The sequence below is a fragment of the Ranitomeya imitator genome, chromosome 3, assembly GCF_032444005.1.
Source record: "Ranitomeya imitator isolate aRanImi1 chromosome 3, aRanImi1.pri, whole genome shotgun sequence".
Lineage (NCBI taxonomy): Eukaryota > Metazoa > Chordata > Amphibia > Anura > Dendrobatidae > Ranitomeya > Ranitomeya imitator.
Window position 1 is genome coordinate 153,985,008 of NC_091284.1, and position 18,292 is coordinate 154,003,299.

General features: G+C 45.5%; 1 protein-coding gene across 1 annotated transcript in view; it reads right to left on the minus strand.

Moving 5' to 3' along the window:
* PRKX (protein kinase cAMP-dependent X-linked catalytic subunit) overlaps positions 1 to 18,049 on the minus strand; it is a 160,726-nt gene extending 142,677 nt beyond the window's left edge. The window contains exon 1 of the mRNA XM_069761568.1: positions 17,484 to 18,049. Within this exon, the coding sequence (XP_069617669.1) occupies positions 17,484 to 17,637 (154 nt within the window). The 5' untranslated portion in view covers positions 17,638 to 18,049. The remainder of the gene's footprint in view (positions 1 to 17,483) is intronic.
* Between the last annotated feature and the right edge of the window lie 243 nt (positions 18,050 to 18,292).

Sequence of the window (18,292 nt, forward strand, 5' to 3'; positions counted from 1 at the left end):
CTGCTCCAATCCGTTATCCATCTTTTTTACTTTATTAAATCTACCACTCTTTGCCATAGATATGGCCATCACATTTAAAGCAAACCTGTCAGTAGGATTGTGCACAGTAACCTAGAGACAGTGTCAGGTCGGCGCCGTTACACTGACAAAAATGATACCTGGGTTGATTAAATCCATCTTATGGTTGTCGTTTAATCTGTATTTGTAGAGTTAGTGATATGCTCGTGCTCCGGGACGGCCTGTGGGTGGGTCTTCATGCGGTGCTCTGATTAGGCATTCATCCGTATGGGCTAATGACGAGTCATTGATCCTTCACCGATCTCCCCAGAACAAACTGCATAGAATATCGTGTGGGAGCAAAAAAAAAAAATTACCGTAATAATCATGCAGGCAGCACCTACGCTGTAGAATGATACAGGCGCTGCCACTATTTTGATGGATGCTTTTTATATAGGGGGCAGATCAGTGAGGGATCCGTGACCAGTCAGAATCCATACAAATGAGCACCACATGAAGACCCCCACAGAGAAAAAGCACAATCATTAACTGAAAACTACAAAAAGATTAAACAACCACAAGACGGATTTCATCAACCAAGGTATCATTTAATCAGTATAACGGCGCTGACGATCTAATGTTACAAATAATTAAAATAAAAAGGTTATTCTCACCCTCCGACGTCGCCTGCTGTCCTCGGCAGTGCAAGCAGCAGGTTCCGGTGCCAAGGATGCTATGCGAGAAGGACCTGACATGAAGTCACAGTCATGTGACCGCGACGTCATCACAGGTCCTGCACTCATAGCAACCCTGGGACCGGAAGCTTCCGCGTGCACCGCACACAGGCGCCAGGACTTCAAGGGGTCTGCGGAAGGCCAGTATATGTTTATTTTTTATTTTAAGTCTTTTTTAACCACGCATATAGTGCCCACATTGCTATATACTACGTGGGCTGTGTTACATACGGCGTGGGCTCTGTTATATACTACATCTCTGTGCTATATACGATGTAGCTGGGCAATATACAACGTGACTGTGCAATATACTACGTGGCTGTGCAATATACTACGTGCTCTGTGCTATATACTACGTCGACTGTGCAATATACTACGTGGCTCTGTTATATACTACATGGCAGTGCAATATACGACGTGGCTTGAGAAAGGCTCATTTGTAGCCGAAACGTCGCCCAGACATGTGGGTTGATTAAAATCCTGCACATTTTTCAGTTCTGCCCCTTTGGGAATTCTATGAAGTTTGGATTGGACAGATTGTCTAGGGGCCTTGCACCCGAAGATAAGCATTTATACTGTGCTGCTCCATTACTTTATTTTTGGCTAAAAAAAAAAAAAAAAAAAATTGTATACTAAAAATATATATTTTTTTATATATAAAAGAGAATAGTTATATAAAATGGGCCCCCTATTTAAGGCTGCCGTCACACTAGCAGTATTTGGTCAGTATTTTACATCAGTATTTGTAAGTCAAAACCAGGAGTGGAACAATTAGACGAAAAGTATAACAAACATATGCACCACTTCTGCATTTATCACCCACTCCTGGTTTTGGCTTACAGATACTGATGTAAAATACTGACCAAATACTGCTAGTGTGATGGCAGCTTAAACATAATACAAATAATAAAATGCAAAAAAAAACTCTTCTATAAGTGATTTTTTATGCACTTTATCATGTGGGTAGTTTATCACAAACTGATTATGACTATACACATTCACTGATTTTCTATAGGAGATTTTATATATCTCTCTAATCTATAACGATATGAGTACAGGTATACCCTATGGCCTCCTGTTCAGGTTATCACTAAAGTTTTTTGCATTTTTATTACTATGTTTAAATAGGGGGCCTATTCTATATAACCATTTTCTTTATATATAAAAAATATTTTTTTAGTATACTATTTTTTGTCTATGACCGCTATATACACTGCTCAAAAAAATAAAGGGAACACTTAAACAACAGACTATAACTCCAAGTAAATCAAACTTCTGTTAAATCAAACTGTCCACTTAGGAAGCAACACTGGTTGACAATCTATTTCACATGCGGTTGTGCAAATAGAATAGACAACAGATGGAAATTGGCAATTATCAAGACACACTCAAAGGAGTGGCTCTGCAGGTGGGGACCACAGACCACATCTCTGTGCCAATGCTTTCTGGCTGATGTTTTGGTCACTTTTGAATGTTAGTTGTGCTTTCTCACTCATGGTAGCATGAGACGGACTCTACAACCCACACAAGTGGCTCAGGTAGTGCAGTTCATCCAGGATGGCACATCAATGCGAGCTGTGGCAAGGTTTGCCGTGTGTCAGCGTAGTGCCCAGAGGCTGATAGCACTACCATGAGACAGGCCAGTACACTAGGAGACGTGAAGGGGGCAGCAGGAGGGCAACAACCCAGCAGCAGGACCGCTACCTCAGCCTTTTAGCAAGTAGGAACAGGAGCACTGCCAGAGCCCTGCATAATGACCTCCAGCAGGCTACAAATGTGCATGTGTCTGCACAAACGGTTAGACACCGACTCCATGAGGATGGTCTGAGTGCCCGACGTCCACAGATGGGGGGTTGTGCTCACAGTACAACAGTGCAGGACGCTTGGCATTTGCCACAGAACACCAGGATTGGCAAATTCACCACTGGCACCCTGAGCTCTTCACAGATAAAAGCAGGTTCACACTGAGCACATGTGACAGACGTTACAGAGTCTGGAGATGCCGTGGAGAGCGATCTGCTGCCTGCAATATCCTTCAGCATGACCGGTTTGGCAGTGGGTCAGTAATGGTGTGGGGTAGCATTTCTTTGGAGAGCTGCACAGGTAGCCTGACTGCCATTAGATACAAAGATGAGATCCTATAACCCCTTGTGAGACCATATGCTGGCGCGAGTTCCTGTTTCCATATGCTGGCGCGGTTGGCCCTGGGTTCCTCCTAATGCAGGACAATGCCAGACCTCATGTGGTTGGAGTGTGCCAGCAGTTCCTGCAAGAAGGCATTGAAGCTATGGACTGACCCGCCCGCTCCCCAGACCTGAGTCCGATTGAACGCATCTGGGACATCATCTTTCGCAATATCCACCAACGTCTCGTTGCACCACAGACTGTCCAGGAGTTGGCACATGCTTTAGTCCAGGTCTGAGAGAAGATCCCTCAGAAGACCATCTGCCGCCTCATCAGGAGCATGCCCAGGCGTTCTAGGGAGACCATACAGACACGTGGAGGCCACACACACACACACACATCATTCCTTGTCTTGAGGCATTTCCACTGAAGTTGGATCAGCCTGTAACTTCATTTTCCACTTTGATTCTGAGCATTATTCCAACTCCAGACCTCCGTGGGATATTAGTTGTGATTTACGTTGATAATTTTTAGGTATTATTATTCTCTTCCCCAGACGATCAGACTGATACCTAGCCCCGACCTATTCAAGCGCACTTTAAAAACCCATCTCTTCAAACAAGCCTACCACATCAACTACTCAGTAAACTAACTTTGCCCTGTTCCCTCCTTTCAAATATTACTCTGAATCTGCACCCTACTATTCATCTGTCTCCACACCCTCCATGCACACGATAACTGCACTTGATACTTGACTCTTGCACTAAAACACACGGGCTGATGACCGGATCATGCAGCTTTGTATGAAAATCCCTATTATAATTGCCAGACCTGAAATAACAAGCACTTTTCACCAATTGTGTCCCCCCATTTCCTTGTAGATTGTAAGCTTGCGAGCAGGAACCTCACCCCTAATGTCACTGTTTAAATTGTCTTAACTTGTACTGAATTTATTGTCTGTACATGTCCCCGCTTAATTGTAAAGTGCTGCGGAATAGGATGGCGCTATATAAATAAAAATTATTATTATTCTCAACAAATTCCATTATGTAATGAAGATTTATAACTGGAATATTTCATTCAGTGATATCTAGGATGTGGGATTTTAGTTTTCTCTTCATTATTTTTTTGAGCAGTGTATAAGTTTTATGTTACATATTATGATTGTTTCATGTGAGTCCTAAATGTGGGCATTTTGTATATGGTATTACCGTTTGCCATTTGAATAAAGGCATTTTAAATGATCATTTGAGTGCTGCCGTTAATATGGTCCTGCTACTGGGGTGCTCTGGTATTGGAGTGGTTTCACTCGCTCTACTAAAGCATTGGCGGTCCTCACTGTAGAATTTTTCTACATCTGGTTTTTACGTACGGTATTTTATCTTTTGGTGCTTGGTATATCGGTTAAACTGTCTGTAGGTTACATAGCATAATCCTGCTGACAGGTTCCCTTTAAGGCTGTGTGCACACGTTCCGGATTTTGAGGATTTTTGTGCGTTTTTTCGCTATAAAAACAAGATAAAAGCACAAAGAAAAAAAAAGCATCCATTTAGCATCCTATTAATAGAATGCAGTCCGCAATATTTTGTGCACATGTTTGCGGGAAAAAAAACGCATTGCGGTAAAAAACGCAGCATGTTCATTAATTTTGTGGATTTTTCACGGATTTCATGCTATTTAAAGGGAACCTGTCACCCCCAAAAATCGATGGTGAGGTAAGCTCACCGTCATCAGGGGCTTATCCACAGCATTCTGTAATGAAAAAAAAAAATCTTGGCAGCTTTATTATACGTTCATTAAAAATCAGGTCACAAACAGGACAATGTTCTGGTGTTGACGAGTTTCGACTTTAAGTGTTAATCGTAACAAGTTATAACGCGTCTACACCAGAACATTGTCCTGATTGTGACCTGATTTTTAATGAAAGTGAAATAAAGCTGCCAAGATTTTATGGGAGACGCCAGCTTTTTGTTTTTATATTGGATCATGAAAACTATCACCAAATAAAAATTAGGTACTTTTGACATGGTGATAGGTGCTCTAAACAGTAGCACAAGTCAACAGTTTTTGTTTTAATTATAATATAGATGGGAAAATATTGCTATTCTAAAAAAAAAAAAAAAAAAATGCGCCCCCTAAATTGTCTATATCTACTTAACCCCTTAATCCCATATGACGTACTATCCCGTCCAGGTGACCTGGGACTTAATTCCCAGTGACGGGATAGTACGTCATATGCGATCGGCCGCGCTCACAGGGGGAGCGCGGCCGAGTGTCAGCTGCCTATCGCAGCTGACATCCGGCACTATGTGCCAGGAGCGGTCACGGACCGCTCCCGGCACATTAACCCCCGGCACACCGCGATCAAAGATGCTCGCGGTGTGCCGGCGGTGCAGGGAAGCATCGCGCAGGGAGAGGGCTCCCTGCGTGCTTCCCTGAGACGATTGGTACACGGTGATGTGTTCACCGTGTACCGAGCGTCTTCTCCCTGCAGTCCCCGGATCCAAAATGGCCGCCGGGCTGCATCCGGGTCCTGCAGGGAGCACTTCCGGGTCAGGATCAGGCTGCAGCTGCAGCTCTAATCCTGCCCGGCTGTATGTCAGATCACCGATCTGATAGAGTGCTGTGCACACTGTCAGATCGGTGATCTGTGATGTCCCCCCCTGGGACAAAGTGAAAAAGTAAAAAAAAAAAATTTCCACACGTGTAAAAAAAAATAAAAAAAAAAATATTATTCCCATAAATACATTTCTTTATCTAAAAAAAACAAAAAAAACAATAAAAGTACACATTTAGTATCGCCGCGTCCGTAACGACCCGACCTATAAAACTGGCCCACTAGTTAACCCCTTCAGTGAACACCGTAAGAAAAAAAAAAAACGAGCCAAAAAACAACGCTTTATTATCATAACGCTGAACAAAAAGTGGAATAACACGCGATCAAAAAGACGGATATAAATAACCATGGTACCTCTGAAAACGTCATCTTGTCCCGCAAAAAACGAGCCGCCATATAGCATGATAACCAAAAAAATAAACAAGTTATAGTCCTCAGAATAAAGCGATGCCAAAATAATTATTTTTTCTATAAAATAGCTTTTATCGTATAAAAGCGCCAAAACATAAAAAAAATGATATAAATGAGGTGTCGCTGTAATCGTACTGACCCGAAGAATAAAACTGCTTCATCAATTTTACCAAACGCGGAACGGTATAAATGCCTCCCCCAAAAGAAATTCATGAATAGCTGGTTTTTGGTCATTCTGCCTCACAAAAAAAAAATCGGAATAAAAAGCGATCAAAAACTGTCACATGTCCGAAAATGTAACCGATAAAAACGTCAACTCGTCCCGCAAAAAACAAGACCTCACATGACTGTGGACCAAAATATGGAAAAATTATAGGTCTCAAAATGTGGAGACGCAAAAACTTTTTTGCTATAAAAAGCGTCTTTTAGTGTGTGACAGCTGCCAATTATAAAAATCCGATATAAAAAACGCTATAAAAGTAAATCAAACCCCCCTTCATCACCCCCTTAGTTAGGCTAGGTTCACATTGCGTTAATGGGTTAACGCTAACGGACAGCGTTGCACGGCGAAAATGTCACAACGCCGTGCAACGGGTCCGTTAGCACAACCATTGACAGCAATGTGATTTTCGGGTGTAGCGCATCGCTAGAGCGTGCTATTTTCGGCTCGCGCTAGCAAGGTGCCGTTCTTTTGTGGCGCGCCTTGGACGCTGCTTGCAGCGTCCGCGGCGCGCCCGAGGTCCGATCCCCGATCTTCCAGAGCGGGGACGTTAACGCTACCACTAAACACGACACCTAAAAAGACATTGCGTTAGCGCAATCCGCTAGCGCTAAACGGATTTCCCTAACGCAATGTGAACCTAGCCTTAGGGAAAAATAATAAAATTTAAAAAAAATGAATTTATTTCCATTTTCCCATTAGGGTTAGGGCTAGAGTTAGGGTTTGGATTACATTTACGGTTGGGATTAGGGTTGGGATTAGAATTAGGGGTGTGTCAGGGTTAGGTGTGTGGTTAGGGTTACAGTTGGGATTAGGGTTAGGGGTGCGTTTGGATTAGGGTTTCATTTATAATTGGGGGGTTTCCTCTGTTTAGGCACATCAGGGGCTCTCCAAACGCGACATGGCGTCCGATCTCAATTCCAGCCAATTCTGCGTTGAAAAAGTAAAACAGTGCTCCTTCACTTCCGAGCTCTCCCGTGCGCCCAAACAGGGGTTTACCCCAACATATGGGGTATCATCGTACTCGAGACAAATTGGACAACAACTTTTTGGGTCCAAGTTCTCTTGTTATCCTTGGGAAAATAAAAATTTGGGGGGCTAAAAATCATTTTTGTGGGAAAAAAAAGGATCTTTTATTTTCACGGCTCTGCGTTGTAAACTGTAGTGAAACACTTGGGGGTTCAAAGCTCTCAAAACACATCTAGATAAGTTCCTTAGGGGGTCTAGTTTCCAAAATGGTGTCACTTATGGGGGGTTTTAATGTTTAGGCACATCAGGGGCTCTCCAAACCAACATGGCGTCCCATCTTAATTCCAGTCAATTTTGCATTGAAAAGTCAAATGGCACTCCTTCCCTTCCGAGCTCTGCTATGCGCCCAAAAAGTGGTTTACCCCCACATATGGAGTATCGTCGCACTCAGGACAAATTGCACAACAATTTTTGAGGTCCAATTTATTCTCTTACTCTTGGGAAAATAAAAAATTGGGGGCCAAAAGATCATTTTTATGAAAAAATATGATTTTTTATTTTTACGGCTCTGCATTATAAACTTCTGTGAAGCAATTGGTGGGTCAAAGTGGTCACCACACATCTAGATAAGTTCCTTAGGGTGTCTACTTTCCAAAATGGTGTCACTTGTGGGGGGTTTCAATGTTTAGGCACATGAGGGGCTCTCCAAACGCAACATGGCGTCCCATCTCAATTCCTGTCAATTTTGCATTGAAAAGTCAAATGGCGCTCCTTTCCTTCCGAGCTCTGCCATGCGCCCAAACAGTGGTTTACCCCGACATATGGGGTATCAGCGTACTCAGTACAGATTGTACAACAACGTTTGGCATCCATTTTATCCTGTTACCCTTGGTAAAATAAAACAAATTGGAGCTGAAATAAATTTTGTGTGAAAAAAAGTTAAATATTCATTTTTATTTAAACATTCCAAAAATTCCTGTGAAACCCCTGAAGGGTTAATAAACTTCTTGAATGTGGTTTTGAGCACCTTGAGGGGTGCAGTTTTTAGAATGGTGTCACACTTGGGTATTTTCTATCATATAGACCCCTCAAAATGACATCAAATGAGATGTGGTCCCTAAAAAAAATGGTGTTGTAAAAATGAGAAATTGCTGGTCAACTTTTAACCCTTATAACTCCCTAGCAAAAAAAAATTTTGGTTACAAAATTGTGCTGATGTAAAGTAGACATGTGGGAAATGTTACTTATTAAGTATTTTGCGTGACATATCTCTGTGATTTAAGGGCATAAAAATTTAAAGTTGGAAAATTGCGAAATTTTCTAATTTTTTGCCAAATTTCCGTTTTTTTCACAAATAAACGCAAGTTATATCGAATAAATGTTACCACTAAAATGAAGTACAATATGTCACGAGAAAACAATGTCAGAATCGCCAAGATCCGTTGAAGCGTTCCAGAGTTATAACCTCATAAAAGGGACAGTGGTCAGAATTGTAAAAATTGGCCCGGTCATTAACGTGCAAACCACGCTCGGGGCTTAAGGGGTTAAGCATATAAGACAAGACAAATAATGCAGTCTTCATAATCCTTACAAGATCCAGTGACTGCTTAACTACATAAGTGAGACAATCTAGACTTTAGGCAACAGACTATTTTTCCTGAATCCCTTTAAATAGTGTAATCTGCGTTACGGACAGGGCTGCGGAGTCAGAGTTGTGGAGTTAGAGCCCATTTTGGTGGAGTCGGTGTCATGGAAATTGAGGAGTCGGAGGATTGGCTTACTGACTTCCACAGCCCTGGTTACGTGGTTTCCCACCGTTGGCTTACTGACTTGCTTGCTAAATCTATGACTTGCAAACAGTCACATACTTTCATCAAGTGTCTTATCAGCATGAAAACCAATGGACGATCACGCGTTACTCTTGGGGTACACACACACACCATGAAACATACAAAAACTCCTCTGCAAGGTTTAATATAATAAATAATAAAAAATAAAAAAAAAGTAATCTGGTTGTATCCACATCTCCAAACCGAATACCTACAAAATGAGAGAAATCTTATGAAAACGCTAAATAAACTACCGTAATACAAAATCACAACGCGGACAGACTTGTGACAGATTGGGTCACTGAAGAGATCATTGATCCCAGCATGGTGCTGCGATATGTCTCAATTGCAACATGTTAGTTCAAAAATTTTATTCCTTCTTAAATATTGCATGATTAACTATAAGTGGTATTATTCATAAATGGAAGCGTTTAGGAACCACAGCAACTCAGCCAGGAAGGGGAGACCATGTAAAATTGTAGCGGGAATGCCAAGTGCTGAGGAGCATGGGGCATAAAAGTTGCCAATGTTACGCTAACTCAACTACTGGAGCATTACCAACTTGCACAAAAACTGTCCAACGCGAGCTTCATTGCATGGGTTTTCATGGCGAGCAGCCGCAAGCACAATAACAAGAGTCGGATGGAGTGGTTATCGATACAATGGATGGCAAGAAGAACAAAAGAATGAATTTTGGAACAAATCAAGCCAAACATTTCACTCGAAGCAAGGATCACCAAGCTACGACTTGCCTACTTGGGACACATGATATGAAGGGAACAGTCACTGGAGATGGACATTATGATAATCGGAAGCAAAGAAGAAACAAGGCGAAGAGAAGACCAGCAACCCGATGGCTTGATGCGATCACAATAAGGCCGGAGTCACTACAGCGAGATACGGCCGAGCCTCGCAGGTTAAAACCAAGCTCTGGCACCGGCACTCCGGAGCGGAGCGTGCGGCTCCATGTATTGCTGTGCGGCTGCATGCTCCGCTCTGGAGTGCCGGTGCCAGAGCTTGGTTTTAACCTGCGAGACTCGGCCGTATCTCGCTGTGTGTGATCCCGGCCTAACAGCGGAGAAGACCCTGGTGGACCTACCTAGGCTTGCAGAAGATCAATCCACCCACGGAGCATTCATCCGTCGTGTCGCCATGACTTTAAAATCGAGATGAAAGCCATTAAATAAGAAAAAACACACCCCGACTAAACTAGAGCAGTGGAAACCAGTTCTGTGGAGTGATGAATCACACTCCTCTATCTGGCATCTGATGGGCGAGTCTAGGTTTGGAGAATCACAGAAGAATGTTACCTACCTGACTGCACTGAGCCAACAGTAAAGTTGGGTGGACGGGGAACTAATGCTACTGTATGTGGACGTTTTTGGGGATTCCCATAATCCCAGCCACCTCCTGCCTTGTATTTCCCTCTCAGCTAGGAATGGCAGAAATTGCAATACCCTTAAAGCTTTTTTATTTTGCCTCATGCTTCCATCAGAAACGTAAGTTGGGAGTATCCGGCACCATATTCCTCAACAGAAGTCGATGACATACTACTGTACATAGTGATATACAGTGGCAACCGACTCAGTGTGAGAAGTATAAAGTGAGGGTATACCTTAAAGGGAACCTGTCTGCGGTCTGCATTATGAATACCTTATCAGAGCAACACATGAAGACCCCCCACAGGCCGCCCCGGGGCACAGGCATATCATCAACTCAAAACTAAAAATAAAGGTTACACAACAACCACAAGATGGATTTCATCAACCAAGGTATCATTTTAATTAGTATAATGGCGCTGACCTGACACTGTAGGTTACTGTGCACAATCCTGCTGACAGGTTCCCTTTAAACACTAAATAGTTCTACATTATAAGCTGCATATTTATAACATCTGCCATCAATAATAGATGAACGGGATCCATCACATGCCAAATTGGACATATTATGCCTCGGACTATGAATGGTATCACTCTGGACACACCTTACGGAGACTGTAGAATCATTGATGAGAACGCCATACGCTTCACTTAGCCATCAATTGAACACTTATTTGGACATGAGCTTTTCTTTTTGACCCCAATACACACAATCAAATGTGTCCTCAAAAGAAAGAGGAAACGGGGTTCCCACTGAGGGGTTTGGCAGTGGTTTATCTCCCTTGGGAAAGGGGAAAAAAAAAAAAAAAGTTCATGTTGAAATCCAACATATACCTAACGCTTCTTTTCCGTAACACCTGCTGCTGAGGAAGGGCAGGTACATCCCTCCACACAAAATGCTCAGGTTGGTCTTGCCAAGTTTGGTAATAACCGAGTGTTAAAGGGGTTCTTGACCATTTTTTTTTTTTTTTTAAATGTGCCCATGGTGGACCAAAAAATAAATCTAAATTAAATGAGCATATACGAACGTAGTAGCAACTGTCATTCTTTAGCACTGCTGACTGTGTTCCCCGCCAGCATCTTGGGTTTCAGTTCTGGCAGAAGAAGCCACCGTATCAGTGACTGCATTGGTCACGTTATATCAAAGTCAGAAGAGAGGGCATCTCTTCGGGGGTCGGGTGGCCACTAAATGACTGCAGTGTTCACGTGATGGCCATAACTGGGAAAGGAAGCAAGACCAGCGGGAAGATATAGAGCAGAACAAGGCCTTTAAAAATATTAATCTATGGCCTACAACAGGTCCTTCTTGGAAATGACACAACAGAACACAGCACAAACCTATTTCTTAGAACGTGAATCTTTCTTGATGACACACCAAAATGTGTGACAATACAATGCTGTCGAGCCGGAAAAACAATTCTACAAACGTTCATGTGTTTTGAAAAAGGGACATCAAGTTAATATGGTTCATGACATTGGGAGAATACAAGTGGCGATTTGAGGTCAAACTTCAGTGTCATTTCCACAAGGGCCGGTAAACCCCTTAGGCATTCCTCAAACCTCTGTTCCTCGAAAGGGACATTCAAGTCAATGGACGCTTACACAGAATATGGTCAGTATCGAGAGGGTGAGGGCATTTTAAAGCCGATCCATTGCAGAAATCGCAATCCTCACCAACGTTTTACAGCCATAGCAATGAAGATCACATCTGGAGATCAGTTTGATGTGGATTTCCCAGAAAAATGGGGACCAAGCCAGAGCAAGACAACTCTAGGAGTACTAGTCTCCGAAAAGAAAAATATGCACATTACAATCCAACAAGCCCGAATTCTGCTTTATGTTGGGAAAATTTGTATTGAGTGGTGGGCAAGAAAGAGGACATCACCTGCAAATCTCATTGACTAGGTCTAATGTCTTGGGCACGTTCTTACCTAAAATAACACCAGGCAATCTTCATACCACAGGGGTAGCACTGTGTTCTCTATACACCTCCGTTCACACCGACATTAAATGCCCTAGGGTGGATTACAAACAATGACCTCCTGATATTGGAAAGTGAAGTCCATCACTGTCTAATCGGAAAACGGTAATTTGTGCCATCTACATGGGCCGACGTCAGGACAGCAATGAGCGCTGATCCACTAGTTGTCTGGCACACATTTACCGGCCTGTTAGACCACCGAGCAATGAACAGGAGAGAACGGTCACAGAGGATCGTTCTGCCCCCATATACAGTGCATGTCATCAACAGCACATCCCCTGTTTACAATGCAATGTGCTGCCGATAATACGTTTTATGCTGGCCTAAATGATCCATTCACCTAATAAACAAGCGCTTTCATCGTGATTGCAGGCATGTTAACATCAGTAGCCCCAATCATCGCCGGGTCTAAAAGGGGCCTTCTAGTGCCATTACCAGGCAATCACAGTGCGTTTAAAAAAAATAAACAAATAAAAAGCATAGATCTGCATAGATAGGTCTTCTTTTAGATAGATTTCATTAATGAGTCCCCATATATTCAGAAAGAAGCGATTCAATAACCTGTAGTGAATATTTTCCCGGTCGTGACCCCGTCTCACTCTGTATGACCCGCTTCTAGAAGTGCTTGAAGGGAAGTGACAACTGTTGGAGGATATTTCCAGCACAGATCCGCAGCCCGGGCTCTCACCATGGGAGATGAATACCTGTGCCATACCAATGCCAACTAAACTACTACAACCCACAGAGGATCATGGACATGATTATTCTCGCATCCTCCGACGGCGCTCACGGCCATATACTGAAGGTCTCTAGGGCGCCCCAGCGGTTGTAACACTACAACTCCCAGCACACCCTGACATGGCTTATGCCCTAGGGCATGGTGGGAGTTGTAGTTTCACATCAGCTGCTGCTTGCTCTCCCCTGTTGTAGCAGACTTTTTTTTTTTTTTTTTTTTTTTTAAAGCTGGGGACAGTAAGTTTCACAAGAAACAAAACCATAAGGGTATGTGCACACGTTCAAGATTTTTCGTGTTTTTTTCGCATTTAATAAAAAAGCGAAAAAAACGCATTGCGGTAAAAAAAAAAAGCAGCATGTTCATTAATTTTGTGGATTTTCCGCATTTTCCCCGCTATTTAATTCATTGGGAAAAAACGTGGAAAAAAAAAAACGCACAAAACCCGCATGCGGATTTCTGGCAGAAAAGTCCAGTTTTTGTCAGGAAATTTCTGAAAGAAATCCTGATGTGTGCACAAAGCCTTAGGGTATGTTCACACGTTCAGGATTTCCATCCTTTTTTTTTCAGGACAGTTTTTTTAAAAAACTGCAGCTCTTGGCAGAAAACGCAGGTCCTTTTTTTGTCCTTTTTTGATGCGTTTTTGATGCGTTTTTGATGCGTTTTTTGATGCGTTTTTTTATCCTTTTTTTACTGTGTGTTTCCTAGGAAGCTTTTTAGGGCTAAAATGGCTGAAAATACCCTAACCCTACCCCTAACCCTACCCCTATTCTAACCTTAGTGAAAAAAAAAAAAAAAAAAAAATTCTTAATTTTTTTATTGTCCCTACCTATGGGGGTGACAAAGTGGGGGGGTGTCATTTACTATTTTTTTATTTTGATCACTGAGATAGGTTATATCTCAGTGATCAAAATGCACTTTGGAGCGAATCTGCCGGCCGGCAGATTCGGCGGGCGCACTGCGCATGCGCCCGCCATTTTGCAAGATGGCGGCGCCCAGGGAGAAGACGGCCGGACGGACACCGGGACGCCGGGTAAGTATAAGGGGGGGGAGATTAGGGCACGGGGGGGGCATCGGAGCACTGGGGGGGGCATCGGAGCACGGGGGGGCGGGATCGGAGCACGGGGGGGGGGCAGCCACACTCCGCCCACGCACTTCCGCCCGCTCCCCCGCACTTCCTGCTGCAGCGGTTCTGCACATCAAATCGCAGTAAAACCCGCAGATATATTTTTGATCTGCGGGTTTTACTGCGATTTTGACCTCACAATGGAGGTCTATGGGTGCAGAACCGCTGCGGTTCAGGAAGAAGAATTGACATGCTCCTTCTTTTTTCCGGGAGCTATTCAGCGCGGCTTTTTTTTTACAATTTCCGGACCATGTGCACAGTGTGTCCTGTTTTCCATAGGGTATAGTGTACTGTACCCTGCATGGAAAACAGCTGCGGAACCGCAGCGGCAAAACCGCCGCGGTTCCGCGGTAAAAAACGCACTGTGTGAACATGGCCTTAAAGTATTATCCTGATCATTACACATGGTGACGGGACCAAAGCAGTCCTGACACCTTGTCCCCATTGATGAAAGTATGAGGCAGCAGGAAAATGGCAGGAGAAAGATCTATGAACACAGCACCTCCAGTAAGGACAGACTTGCAGCACGCCAAACAAGTGTTCATTGCAGATACTGACCACACAGCGATTGTCATTACAGCCAGCCACACAATTACAGGTTATAGGGTGTGTGCCTGATCACAGGCTGCGCCACTCCTCGGTATTCCGATATGAAGAACACAGACACCATAGTGAGCACCACTCCTCTATTCTGATATGAAGAACACAGACACCATAGTGAGCACCACTCCACTATCCTGATATGAAGAACACATGATCAGACACCAAAGTGAGCACCACTCCACTATCCTGATATGAAGAACACGTGATCAGACACCATAGTGAGCGCCACTCCTTTATTCTGATATGAAGAGCACGGGATCAGACACCATAGTGAGCACCACTCCACTATCCTGATATGAAGAACACGTGATCAGACACCATAGTGAGCACCACTCCACTATTCTGATATGAAGAACACGTGATCAGACACCATAGTGAGCACCACTCCACTATCCTGATATGAAGAACACGTGATCAGACACCATAGTGAGCACCACTCCACTATTCTGATATGAAGAACACGTGATCAGACACCATAGTGAGCACCACTCCACTATTCTGATATGAAGAACACGTGATCAGACACCATAGTGAGCACCACTCCACTATTCTGATATGAAGAACACGTGATCAGACACCATAGTGAGCACCACTCCACTATTCTGATATGAAGAACACGTGATCAGACACCATAGTGAGCACCACTCCACTATCCTGATATGAAGAACACGTGATCAGACACCATAGTGAGCACCACTCCACTATTCTGATATGAAGAACACGTGATCAGACACCATAGTGAGCACCACTCCACTATCCTGATATGAAGAACACGTGATCAGACACCATAGTGAGCACCACTCCACTATTCTGATATGAAGAACACGTGATCAGACACCATAGTGAGTGCCACTCCTCTATTCATGTGATACTTAACCACAACCTGCCACACAGTAAACCCACCTAGTGTACATGAGGGCAGGACAACCCTCCACCTGGAGACCCTTACTCTTCCTATAGATATACCCATGGATGAACAAGCTGGGCTTTTCGGTGCCACTTGTGGACGGTCATCTTATGTCTGCGGTATACAGGGAGGTATGCCCTATAGACATCCCACATTAAGGGGCACGTAGGCCCAGAACCCTGTGTGTCATGGAAGATTGATATAGAGGTTAAGGCTGGGTTCAGAAAGCTACCCTGAAAATAGGGCCACTCACCACTACAAATAGCCGATGTGTTTGCAGATGGCTGCAGGAGCGGCCATTAGGTCACATTCAGGATTTGGTCAGTATTCTACATCAGTATTTGTAGCTAAAACCAGGAGAGGAACAATGAGAGGAAATGTATAATGCCGGGATCACACATACGCGAGATACGGCCGAGTCTCGCAGGTTAAATACAAGCTCTGGCACTGGCACTCCGGAGTGTGCGGCTCCATGTATTGCTGTGCGGCTGCACGCTCCGCTCCGGAGTGCCGGCGCCAGAGCTGGGTTTTCACCTGCGAGACTCGGCCGTATCTCGCGTATGTGTGATCCCGGCCTAAGGCTGGATTCACATTACGTTAATGGCGTCCGTTAGACGGACAACGTTACCCAGCGGCATAACGTAGTCAGTTAACACCGCCATTGAGTCCAATGTCAGATGCATCGCTAGCGCATACCCACAGTGGGCATGCGCTAGCAATGTGCTGTCATTGAGTGACGGACCCAAAGACGCAGCATTTCCGGGTCCGTCACTGTGAGCGCAGAGCATCTGCTAGCTCTATCTACCTGCGCTAGCACGATGGAGAATGTCGGCACTTGCGTCAGCAGCCTGTTCACGTATGTGTTGAAGGGGCTGCTGTTTAACGCAATGTGAACCCGGCCTAATAGAAACGTCTCCACTTCTGGATTATCACCCACTCCTGGTTTTGGCTACAAATACTGAGGTGAAATACTGACCAAATCCTGAAACAGAGCAGTCAGGCCGGGTGGCCAGGGTCCGGAAGTAGCCGTGCTTCATATGCAAGGCATGTTCTCTGCCGTCTATTGAACGCAGGTGATGCCGCATGTGACCACTGACCCGTGCGGAGTCACCACGTCCAATACATTCTATGGGTGACATTTATCTTGCGGAAACTGGAGTCGGCACAAGAGAAATAGACAAGCTGCAGTCCAGAGAGACGCTGCACATGTCCGTCTCCACGGGAGATCCGTGGGCGTCTGTGGACACATAGTGGGCATCGGAATTCTAGCAGTCCCATCCACTGAGCTGTCACAGCTGGCTGTAAAAGTACACAGCGCCCAACACCCACTGCCCTTCTGAGCACTCAGAGACCCTCAGTCCGATGCCCACCGAACAGGGCACTGACTATAACGTGCCGTGTGTGGTCGGCGGTGCCCACGAACTGATCGTCTGAACGAGCGCTCACTACACAATCCCAGGAGACCGGGATCAGATGGATTTCTAATTGCCCAGCAGCCAAAAATAAATCCCTGATGACCCCGATTGGTATGCCAGGCAGTGCCCGCCACTGCCAGACTGATGCCAGGCAGTGCCCGCCACTGCCAGACTGATGCCAGGCAGTGCCCGCCACTGCCAGACTGATGCCAGGCAGTGCCCGCCACTGCCAGACTGATGCCAGGCAGTGCCCGCCACTGCCAGACTGATGCCAGGCAGTGCCCGCCACTGCCAGACTGATGCCAGGCAGTGCCCGCCACTGCCAGACTGATGCCAGGCAGTGCACTCAAACTGCTGTCGCCATGCGCTTCTCCCACCCTCCCCCGGTCCCCGCAGCTCCAGCAATCACAGCCCACCAGACACGGCCGCAGCACTCACCCACAGTAGCCACAGTGTCAAAGTCCTCCAACTTGTACTGCTGCGGGGCCTCCGGGCCGGGGGGCGCGCTGTGCCCGGGGCTGGAGACTCCCCCGTCACCGCTCCCTTTGCTGCCACTTCTGGCTGTCACCGACCCGGCTGCCGCTGCCTCCATCGGATGCGATTCGTCAGCGACCTGCGAGGAGTGAGCGATCAGTGCAGGTGAGGAGCAGCCGGCACCATCGGATGGCAGGAGCCGGGACTGGTGGCAGCGGTAATCCGAGCCCGGCACAGGAACGTGAGCCGGCACTAGCGCCGCGGGTACGGGCAGGTGGCGCTGCCGGCGGTCATCAGCCCGGACCTGTCAGCCGTCATTGTGTCTGGCGCCTGATGTCTGCAGGTGGTGCGGCACACACTGGCACTGCTCGGCATACTCCGCCGGCGCTCTGGCGGCCGTGTGCTGTGTCCGCTGCCCGGCGGGGCGCTGTGCCCGAGTCCTGCCTCCTCTTTGTATTGCGGACACTAGTAGTGAGGTTGTGCCACTTTCTACGTCCGTTTCAGCACATTGCTGCTGGCTCCTCCCCTTCCCTGCAGATTCAAACTGCAGCTTATTCACCCATGGAGGGCGGGGTCAGCAGCTAGCCCCGCCCACTATAGAAAGCCGTGGGACGTGTCTGCTCTGCCAGTCTTTCTAGCTGACCCTCCTATTGGTTAATATTGTGCTGTATCATACGCGTAAAACCCGCCTACAAACGTAGCCGCTCCACAATGGCCCGCCCAGCACCTGTCACTCTTCTGCAGAACACGCCCAACGTTAAACACAACCAATA